The sequence below is a fragment of the Hypomesus nipponensis genome, chromosome 12, assembly GCF_054491055.1.
Source record: "Hypomesus nipponensis isolate SF chromosome 12, ASM5449105v1, whole genome shotgun sequence".
Classification (NCBI taxonomy): domain Eukaryota; kingdom Metazoa; phylum Chordata; class Actinopteri; order Osmeriformes; family Osmeridae; genus Hypomesus; species Hypomesus nipponensis.
Window position 1 is genome coordinate 6,958,001 of NC_140372.1, and position 11,724 is coordinate 6,969,724.

At 42.3% G+C, this 11,724-nt stretch overlaps 1 protein-coding gene across 2 annotated transcripts; it reads left to right on the top strand.

Annotated features, from left to right (window-relative positions):
- Nucleotides 1–718: 718 nt before the first annotated feature.
- On the top strand, nt 719–2,927 carry sox1b (SRY-box transcription factor 1b). 2 transcript variants are annotated; one of them, XM_084667647.1, is made up of 2 exons: nt 719–1,555; nt 2,898–2,927. In XM_084667647.1, the coding sequence occupies exons 1-2, from the start codon at nt 719–721 to the stop codon at nt 2,925–2,927; spliced, it is 867 nt and encodes a 288-aa protein (XP_084523773.1). The 2 variants fall into 2 exon arrangements, with proteins under 2 accessions (XP_084523773.1, XP_084523772.1); XM_084667646.1 differs by lacking the exon at nt 2,898–2,927 and having other exon boundaries at nt 719–1,148; nt 1,200–1,747.
- Nucleotides 2,928–11,724: the final 8,797 nt, after the last annotated feature.

An 11,724-nucleotide genomic window follows, 5' to 3' on the forward strand; every position in this document is an offset into this window, starting at 1 on the left:
TAGGCTGGTATACATTTTAAGTCGAGGGTATAAACTATTGTGCTCACAATTAGCTTCATTTGATTGGACATGAAACAGAGAAGAGGCATAAGGATATTTTTTACCAACTCCACCAGGCTATTCAATATCAGGCTACTGATTTTTCCTCCTGCATGCATATAGCCTAACCTTTGTGAAAAAGCTAATGTTGCCGTACCCTATAAGGCTAACTGTTTAGTTGGTTATCATATTTTTACTGAGCCTAATTTGCCAAAGCAGGGAACACTGTTTACTTTCTGCCTTGGGGGCGGGTTCTATGCGTCCTCTCTCTAGCCAAAGCGTTCAGCTTTTGCCTCTACGTCACCTGACCACGCGCTTGCATGCAAATCACGCCTTTCCTGGCGCGCCATTGGCCACCTTCACCTCATTTAGTCGCTGTCAAAGCGCATCGTATGGGTATGCTCTATTAACTTTACTACTACAGCCACAGAAAGTATAGCTCAAAGAGACTTTTCATCGAACTGGAAGTGGAAAAACAAGCGAGGAGAAAAATAGTGCCAAAGACGCTGTGGAAGTTTATCGAAGTAGCCTATCTTTGACACTCTGGATTGTAACTACGTTTTTACCGTGCTCTTTTTTCCCTGGGAGGTTTGCTGTGCGCAACTGTGCCAGCCGAGCCGGACGGAGGTGCCGTGACTGAATGTTTCTGTGTATTTGTTGAAAAGTTAACGCCGGGTGAATGTATAGCATGATGATGGAGACTGACCTGCACTCCCCAGTGCCCCAAACGAACACAAATTCGGGGCACACGGGATCAAGCAATGGTAACAAAGTCAATCAAGACCGTGTGAAGAGACCGATGAACGCATTCATGGTTTGGTCTCGGGGCCAACGACGTAAGATGGCACAAGAGAACCCCAAAATGCACAACTCTGAGATCAGCAAGAGGCTGGGTGCTGAGTGGAAAGTGATGTCCGAGGCAGAAAAGAGACCCTTTATCGACGAGGCGAAGCGCCTGCGAGCTATGCACATGAAGGAGCATCCGGATTATAAGTACCGACCGAGAAGGAAGACCAAGACGCTACTTAAAAAGGACAAGTACTCTTTGGCTGGTGGGCTGCTTACAGGGGCAGGTAATGGTGCCGGTGTTGGCCTAGGGGTCGGGATGAGTCCGGGGGTCGGACAAAGGTTGGAAAGCCCCGGGGGTCACGGTGGCGGAGCAGCCGCCAGCTACGCACACATGAACGGCTGGGCGAACGGTGCATACTCGGGCCAGGTGGCTGCCGCAGCGGCGGCTGCGGCAATGATGCAGGAAGCTCAACTAGCCTACAGCCAGCACCCGGGGAGTGGGGCGCACCACCACCACTCACACCACCATCACCCGCACAATCCCCAGCCCATGCACCGCTACGACATGACCGCTCTCCAGTACAGCCCCATATCGAACTCTCAGAGTTACATGAGCGCCTCTCCGTCCGGCTACGGCGGGATAACCTACACACAGCACCAGAGTTCTGGCGTCTCCTCGTCTGGATCAATCGGTACACTGGGGTCGCTGGTAAAATCAGAACCGAGTGTAAGCCCTCCCGTTTCCACTCATTCGCGCGCACCGTGTCCTGGGGACTTGAGGGACATGATAAGCATGTATTTACCGACTGGGGAAGCTGCTGGTGACCCGTCCGTTCAAAGTAGACTTCACGCGCTGCCACAGCACTATCAGAACTCCACGACAGGGGTAAACGGAACAGTTCCTTTGACACATATTTAAAAATAACAATGTGCGACTGAAGCACAAAGAAATAACGTTACCAAATATTTATCCATTTTAGATTGTTGCTATGCCTACTTGTTTTGTAGGCTTGTAAATTGAAGACAAACAATAATCTTCAAAATTACAAATAGGTAAAGCGAAGTTTTCAGTGGGGTAGGCTATTGTCTGTACAAGTTTGAGAGGCAAGTAAGCTGTATTTGTTGTGCTTACTCTCCAACTAAAAGGCATGCCAAGTTTGAGACGATTTAGGTTATCTTGTGAAGGCTGGTGATTTTGAAGTATTTTTTGGTTTTCTGTGGGAATATAACCGTTTTTGAAAAAAAGAAAATTTACACAAGATAATCTTGTGGTTAGAATTAATTTGGAAAGTGTTTTAAAAAGTTTATAAGACTTCAATTAATTTTACGTTTTCTCTTGTTTGTAAACACGTGCGTTGCTGTAACTGAACAATTTGTTTTTGTTGTTGTAAAAAAACCTGTAAATTGTGAATAAATACTAGAGGAAATTGATAACAACTGTAAATAACTTAATGCATTTCTGTCAGGAAGAAAACCTTTTCGTTGAGTTAAATAAATTTCTCAGATGTTGCACTGGTTATGAAAACAGGATTTATTTTTTTATTGTGTGTGGCCTTCCTGCCATCATTTTATTCTACGTAGCCTATAGTGTCCAGTTGTTTTTTATCTCTTTTATCAACATTTTTTGCAGATACTTGTGAATTTCTGAGACAGGGAAGTTGGCTGAAGCTGGCCCTATCAAGTAGGCCTCATGTCAAAAACTAAATCGTATTAAATTGCTCTGTGACCCAATATGAGGAAAGGCGCAAGGCAATATGCGTAAAGACGGATGAATTAATAATGATCGACGACTAGTAGGTTGATTGTTTGACTTGTCTGTCGGCGTGGCATGAACACCAAAATTGTCTCAAAGGTCTTTAAGGATTTTATTATTACTTAAAATTAGTACGATAATCTGTTCATGGCTGTGACCTCTAAAACGTCTGTTTTTATTACAGGTCTCCATGTCTATGTATATTTAACCTTAGTCAGTTGAACATCAGCTGATCAAAAACGTATCAAAAGTTCATGCAAATTATAACTTATGTGGCTGTTTTATGTGATTTATTAATACTTTTTTTTGTTTTTAGTACGAAAAGAAAAGGACGACGATGTGGTAGTCGCGATGAGAGGGGAGCAGGACAGGTTCGCGAGCACACACCTGTTGAGTTGTGACCGATCTGGCGCGAGAGGAACTTTATCTCGTTCGAATCATGTTCTGACTTTATTTCCGAACGGGCTCACATTCAATCCTTTATATGCTTGAAAATACAGAAGATACTCAAGCATAGGAACGAATGCCAGATTATATTACCTTTACTGCATTTAACTTGTCTTGTTGAATTCGTTTTATGTCAAAATTTACTTTTGATCGTTTCTGGATTGTTCCATAAATCCTTTGTAGCAAAAATCTCCCCTTGCGTTTATGTGAAAAAGAATGTTCTAAATTTGTTTTAAGCCTCAATTTTTTTTCTTCAATTTTTGTTAAGTGTTGATAAAAATAGGATTTTAGATTTTTTCTTTCAGATTACTCTATTTTCAATTAGCCCTCTTGAAGTTTTATTTCCTCGAGTTAATTTGATACCCCAGGCTATTTGTCAATGAAAAGTAAAATGTGTCATTACATAGGCCTGTATTTGATTTGAAGATAAATAACTATCTCAAATAGCATATGATATTACTGAATGAGATTTCCTACATGCAAACTCGTTCATATTTGGTTTGTCTGAAATTACCTGTTTTCAAAAAGGGAAATAAATATACTCTGACAATAATATTTCATTTTTAATTTGATCATTGACATGTTAAGATTACTGCAGCCAACGTGTTTAGGGATTCTTTAGTCAATCATTTTAATGAAAGTAGACACGGTGTGTGATCCGTTTGATACGATGATGAGCACATTGTGAGCAGGTTAGATAGAAAGTTTACTTTTCAGGAATGCCTATTTCAGACCTGCTGCTGGCATTTGCTGAGATGACCTCTCCTTCCTATTTGATGTAGATGACCATAGCACGATGTTCATTTAATTGACAGAGGAGTGTATTATGGCATTGTCAAGGCTCCCTTCCACAAACGTCAGGGTCGTGCCCCCCTAAGCTTGATCCTAAACTAAGGCAAATTCAATGAAAAGTAAATGATGCTCATACAATGCAATTCGTGGTATTCATCAGTCAATGAATTAACTCCAGATTCCCATGCAGGTCTATAAAATATTCTATGGAGTTCGTGGTGACAACCGTGAAGGCTTGTGTTAGTCCATCAATTGAATGATCATTTTTATAACCTCTTTTGATAAGGCTATGCTGTTTGCTTTTATGCTCTGAACATGTGATGGCTACATCAGTAGGATACGCCTTCTAGGAGCGTCAGTGGCTGCTTTCATCGGTGCATGGGATTTAGTCTGAATGAGTGTCGTTGTGAAGAGTGTTTTGTGCTGTCCAGAAAAGGATTAGGAGAGTCTGCAGGACTAACCCAGGGGTCAGCGACAAGTAAAGTATTCCACGATTAGGCACCGGAACCATGACATCACTCCCCAGAACAGCGGCAAGACACAAGTAATATTTCACTGAACCAAGCATGATTAGAGACGCGTGTGAATCCATGGTATCTTCCCCGTTGTTCAGGGATTGTCTGAATTTTACTCCCCTAAAATTTGCGACCATGCATGCAGAGCATTAAAGTAGGCCAATAAATACTTAAAATACTCATCTTATTTACAGTATACAACACAATTGTCATTCATTGTATGCTATAATCAGTAATGCAGAAAGTCCTAATTTAGTTAGGCTAAGATATGAGGCAAACATATGTATAGGCTATATATAGGCTATATATATAGGCTATATATATAGGCTATATATATAGGCTATATAGGCTATATATATAGGCTATATATATATATATATATATATATATATATATATATATATATATATATATATATATATATATATATATATATATATATATATATATATATACATGATAGATACATGATAGATAGATTGATAGATACAGATATAGATATGTAGGCTATGTATGTATAAGATCTTAACTACTATATATCCTGGCTACATTGTTGGCCTATATAGATCAGACTAGCCATTACATCCATATCGTATTGAGGGACTGTGTTTACAACATTGTCCACACAAAACATCTTTAAAATTCAGTGTAAATATTTTGTTCATTTTCATTAACAATAGAATCCCCACTCAATGGAAGAGGGAGAAAGGAAGGAGAAAGCAGAGGCCCATGAACATTAAATATCTACCACAAGGTAATTCTTATCTTGTAGACACCGATACATTCCGCACTCGGAAGCCCTCGCTGCTCGCTATCCGTAAAACCACGATCTCTTGCACTCTGTGTCCTAAATGTGGATAATTACCACCCGTTTATCACGCCTCCGCATATTTGCCTCTTTCCTCCCAAAAAACTCTCCGTTGCTATTGGACGGCGTTCTGTCACAGGAGATTACGGAGACAGATTGCAAAAACCGAATGTGCTGAAACGAGATTAGCGTGGAATAGAAATAGCAACCAAGGCCAATAAATTCCTCGCGAGGGCCTTATCGTGCAATTACACGTTGACATGTTTAACAATTTTCAGCCTCTTAATCCAAAACCCCTTCCAAAAGTAGACTGTGTTGTCAGTGTATGCGCTCTGTAGTAAAACACACACCCTGAACCAAAATCTGAATGCACAGCAAAAGGGTGCTGATTGAATGAATTGCTAAACGTTTTATAAACTTTTCCCAACCAACCACCAATTTTCAAGGGATAAGAGCAGGCGTGGATTAATAAACAGATGACAAACAAAATGTAAAAAATGAGGACAGAAGGTTTACTCGGTCAGTATTGCATCGGCCCATTAAACTCCGTTATTAACTCCATATTATATATTTCAAGGTCCAAACGTCTTGATGAATGAAACAGCGTTTTATAGTTCACCCCCAGTTTAAGATATTTCGCTGTTGCAAAGCCTGGTCAGAGATGATTATGAATGCCTCTGCTGGAATTTGGCTGGGATTGGGGTTTGGAAAGCCACCCAGTGCTGACTCCCCATGCATTGAACGGACTGTGTGTGTGCGTGCGCGCTTTTGTGTATGTAGTGGGTTGGCTGGTTGGAAAGTTTCACTCAGTCAACCGTGCTGTCATTGGCTTCACAAAGCTGATTACAAGCCTCAGCGAATTCCTGAAGGCAACGAAATGCGACGCAGGTGCAAGGGAGACCAGAAGCCCCCTCGTTGCGCATGACGAGAACCATTGGGACAAATCCACAGGACCACACAAAAATCCAGCCCTCCGATATGGGCCTATATTGGAAAAAAGCCACGAAAGAAAGAGAAACAGAAAGAGAGCGCAATCATGCAAGCACCATCCTAAAATCTTAAAACATTATTTTTATACTGAACTTCTCTAGCCTCACTTTTGTGTATGAATTTCTTTGGACTTGGTTGTAGGAAGATTAACCTACTGCATTATGGTTTTATAACCATAGGCTATGATTTGATTCCACACATGCTTAGGATACTGTAAGCTACTGTTTATAGGTATTTGGGCAGCGTATGTATTTTTTACACTCATTTGTCAAATGTAATATTTGTTCTGTAATGGCGGAACAATAACTGGCGCGATACCATAACGTCATATTCAATTAGAACATTTTCTAGTAATCAATTACCGAGGAAGCTCCCGTGGGAGCAGTAATCAGCCCAGTCTGGCCGCTGCAAGCTTTAGTGATCAAGCCTATCGGGATTCTTACTGCGTAGACAGCAGACTTGAGGATTGCTGGCAAACTGTTTCTGGGCTGTTCGATTTGACGAAAGTCGCCTCTTTGAAACAAGATGATGTTATAGGGTTCAGTTTGGTTCTAATTGATCAGACAATCAGATTCGAAATGTCATTCGTTTTCGTACCAGGACTTCCATCTCTGAATTGCAATGCGTACTTAACATGTTTAAATGAATGGCTCGGCAGGCTTTAAACTGAGAGAACACTCAGATCACATGGTCTTCATCACTTGGACCAAAGTTCCAGGCAGCGTTTTTGAATACGCCCCAACAGGAATCCATGGCAGCAGAGGCATTAATGCATAATTTCCTCTACACGTTCCCATGTTCGTACCGTGCACTGGATTCTGCCTAGTCCGTCACCGGAGCCCTGAGCTGCTGTCACCCCGCTCACCCCCACCATCCTCGGGTGATTATCGGACAAAAGGAGTATCCCGGGCCGGTTATGGTAGTCAATCAACCAGAACGGACTATGCAAATTGTTAAGAAAGGCGAGAAGATGGCGAACAGAGCTCCCAATTGTTCGGCACATTTCACAGCACCATGCAGCTGCACCTCCGCGGTTGTCCAGGACACTGTTGATAATCCCGGGTTAAAGTACCCTCGCCTTGCGTCTCGCCTGCACACACACACACACAGACACACACACACCAATATTTAGTATATTGTAAGTAAAAGTCAAGCCATATCCCATCAATTTAGGACTTTTCTGAGGATATAGGCCTTTTTCCAAAAGTAAGAATGTTGCATTTTGAGAACCAACAGTCATGACTTTTCTTTACATTGTTTGTTTTTTTGCTTACATTTTGTTAAACCATATGTTCACATGGTTTGATAACACTGCGCTAATCATTGATTATATAAATTTTTGCATGTGCCTTTTGTTTTCCCTACAAAATATCTTAATCATTATTTTCAACTAATGTCTTTAGGGTAAACAAAAGTCAATATGCCCATTTCACGGAATTTTCCAGCAATAACGTTTGTGTCCTGGAGCTGTCCAGGTGCTGAACTGCCATTGAAACGTCTTAAACTAGACCCTTACTGTCTCTTCATTTTCCAAAGGATTTAAGGCACTGGACCCATTGGATACCCATCAGTCTGTGTTGCCCAAACTTTTTTCGTTGGCTAGATTTGAATGTGGATGATTCTAAAAATCATTAAATAGTCCGTTAAAATATGAGATTTTAATTCTCACTATTGCATCTACTTTTATAGAACCAAATAATTTGGTATTTTATTTAGTGCACATCTCTCCCTTTCCCCCCGCCCCTTCCAGCGTTCTCTCTGTTGCACAATCACACACGCACACAATTGATTAGGATGCGACTAGTTTATATTTTTGTCCTAAGAACTTGAACTAACATTCATATTTTGAGCCTGTAAATCTGAACAACTACTGCAACTACATCAGGTACAGCCTTCCTGAGAAGTTGAGCCATGCACTTTCAAAAACTAAGTAAATGACCTGAAGAGCATTTATCCCAATAGCCCAACTCTAGCATCAGCTCTGTAATCACCAATCACCAAGTCAAAGGTCTACAGTAGGTGCTCTTTCTCCTCGCTGGGAGCCTGCACGAGTCATTGCTATGTAATTTGCAGACTGCAGGTGGGTCAATCCTCGGTACATTTTTGTCCACGTCTTAGTCTTTCTCTGCCTTCTCCTGTCATTCTGCCAAAAAAATAAACGGCTGCAAATTAGTGTCAATTAGAAGGCCGGCTGTGTAATTTAGTGGCGTTTTGACACGGAGAGCCTGCAGATGTGTGGAAGTCAAAGCGAGCCGCGTCCCCAGGGGCAGTTAATTAACTCGTAATAATCCACTGACCTGGGGGTTAGGGCACAGGCCAGCTCGGGTTTAGTCTCCATTAGACACTGCGAGGAGACGCGGTGTGAATGTTCGGATGTGTGTTAGTTTCTGTGTGTGATAGTGAGACAGTGTCGGAGTGCCAGACTGTCAAGATATTTGTGTGAGACACACAGACACACAGACACACAGACACACAGACAGATGCATGCAGGCAGGTATGCAAGAAGACATACAGGAAATCAAGGGGCCTTTATTGTATGCAAAAGTGTCTGTGTAGTTTTACGTATGTGTGTACCATGTGCTGTTTGTGCATGTTGTGTGTGTGTGTGTCTGCTGTGTTTGTGCAGAGCAGTATGCAAATCCCAGGCAGAGGGATTTGCTAAACCCAAAGAGCCATGCTTGTTAGTGATACCCTGGCTAAAGATTTGCACAAACACCCACCTCCTTGATCCACTTTCATAGTTATTATTACACTGTCCGCGAGCCGGGAATCTTTATTGGCAGTGTAGTAGCATGGATCCGGGATTAAACATGGTGAAGAGAACAGTCAGAAGGTATTTACAGATTCTCATTATAGCTTCATAATCTGAATCCGCATACAAACACACAAGCTTAGCCATTTCCACTCGACTGTCCCCTTTACCTCACAGATTTTTCACTTTTAGCGGATCAAATATGTAGTTTCTGTTCAATCTAGATCACTTCTACATGGAACGAATAGGGATGCAGATGTGTCTAAATAAGTGGATTTCAAAGGGTTGTTTTAGGAGTTGAATTGTTATTGTAAAAATATAAGTACAACTCTACTGTAGGCCAAATCACAGTAACAAAACATCTTGTCTGTTCTTCATCTTCAACGGTTTCATACATGGATGCAGGTATGACAGACAATGTAACGTGTACATACACAAGAGTTACTGTTGTTCTACAGTGGTAGATTCTTGCGTTAATTCAACACTTTTGACACAAAAAACTACAACAGTCTGTGAGACCATTAAGGGGTTTCCCATCCCTTTGAACCATGGGGTGCCCAAGCCTTTAACTGTGTAGAGTTATCACCTAACAGCAGAGTGTTCTGAAATGCTTAAAAAAAAATACATTTGAAGATGTATTAGTGTTTCCTTCCTTCTCTGCCAGTGGGCGCCGGCATACGTTAAGTACATGGCAGTTTCTTTTTTTTTTTGAATCTCCAAATTCCCAGCGTTGCTAAGGTGCTTTGGGGAGAGGATTAGCTTGGGCTGGCAGGGAGAGAGAAAGCAGCAAAGCTACACGCAAGAGGAAGACAAAGAGGGAGAGGGAGAGAGACCGGGAAGGAAGATGTGTGGGTGAGGAGGGAAGGAGAGAACCAAGTGAAACGCAGGTTGTATCAACATGACTGGGGAAGAGAGAACAGAACAGATCTAAATAGCAATTAGCACAGGGGAGAGGACGGTACACCATCACACCCCCAACAGGGTGAGGCCTGTCAGTGTACTGCACTTAACACACACCTTTGCCTGCCAACACCATCACACACACCTACACACACACACACACACACACACACAGACATACACACACATTCTGTCTTCTGTAAGCACCTGACATTGCATGTCAAAATCAAAAACTCATCAAGTTTTCCTACAGATATAGTACACATTTTTATTGGTCTTCGTGCAAATACAAAACCAATACACACAACACATTTTTGTGTACCCCCTTCAAGCAAAAAAGGTGTGTCCAATCATCATACAAAGAGGGCCTACTTTACATCAGGTGAAGTGTTGCAGTCCTCCTTTTTCACGGTGAATCCACTTCCTCAACAGGTTAGCTGGCAGAGCTATAAGTCAGGGGACCTGTCAGGGTGGTTGGGGGAGGAGGGAGGGAAAGGGGGAGGAGGGGGGTGGAGGTAGCGGGGAAGGATGTGAGGGGAGGGGTCAAGGCCAAATCCTCTTTGATAGGTGGAGTCCTTCTAGGGTCCTGTTACAGCTTTGAAGCAACCGGATCTGCCCCTGTTTGTAAAAGTTGACACAATGAACTTGACAGACAGCCAGATTTCTCAACCCCTAGCCCCCCCTCCCCCTGCCCTCCTCTCCCCACAGCCTTACCCACCCCCCTCCCCCCACCCCCCACCCCCCTCCCCCCTCCCCCCACCCCCCTCCCCCCTCCCCCCTCCCCCCTCCCCCCTCCCCCCTCCCCCCACCCCCCACCCGTTTAGGGTTACTGTGATCTCATTATGTGGTCTGAATGGGGACAAGTAATGCTATCTGGGGCGGCTTGGCGTGGCCCTGCACAGCCTGAACCCCATCGCCTTTATCCTCACTAGCCTTGATTACCTGAACCACCGCATCTCTGTTTCAGCCACTTATCTCATCCAGAAATAATCATCTGATCAGTCATGCTATGGAAGAGGCACAGTGCTACTGGCGGGATGCAGAGGAAGGGAGAGATGAGGTGGCAAATAAACCACACACACACACCTAGACACACATACATAAACACACTCCTGCTTAGGCACACACACACTAACATTCACGTACAAATAGGTGCACTCTTACTCATGCAAGTTACACACGCAGTGTAAACACGTCAATCAATACTGTATGCTTTGTGTGTTTTCAGAGTAGCACCCTAGGTGACACTGACTATAAATGCTGTACTGTATATTTTCAACTCATGGAGAGACACATTAAAATGCTCCAACCCTCCTTTATTGAGGCGACGTAATACATCAGAAGTCACAGATAATGTAACAGTTTCTAATCATCACTGTAATGCAATGACAGAAGAAGTAAGTATGGTACTTCCATTAATAGGTAAAACCAGTCAATGTATCTAAGGGCCAAGTACTCGTGAAATAAGAAAGTATTTACTAGGGTATTTACCTTTAAGCAGTAATATGTGACATGGTGTGAATTTTCACCTTAAAATGTCCTGAATTCAAGTACTTTGTACCTGACTGATCAAAATATTGCTTGTATTTATTACACCAATGGGTATTATTCTCAACCATCATAGCTGACATGAGTGACAACAGTAGCCTTGAAAGACCAGTGACCTTCTCTGTTCAGATATTATTTATTTTTGACTTTTATGAATTAAAACTTTCACATTTGGAAAATTACCCAGCAACTGTATGTGTTATGTCTGTGTAATGCTGTGTTGATATGTGTTTATATACACGAAAACAAGAACGTAGCAAACAAAAAATTTCAATTCAAACCCATCACTTTGAAAAATGAAAAGGGTCATAAAAAACACACAAACATTGCATGAAAAGAGGGGCAAAGAGGGCCAAAGGGAAATGGAGGCAGGGAGGCGATTGAGTGTATT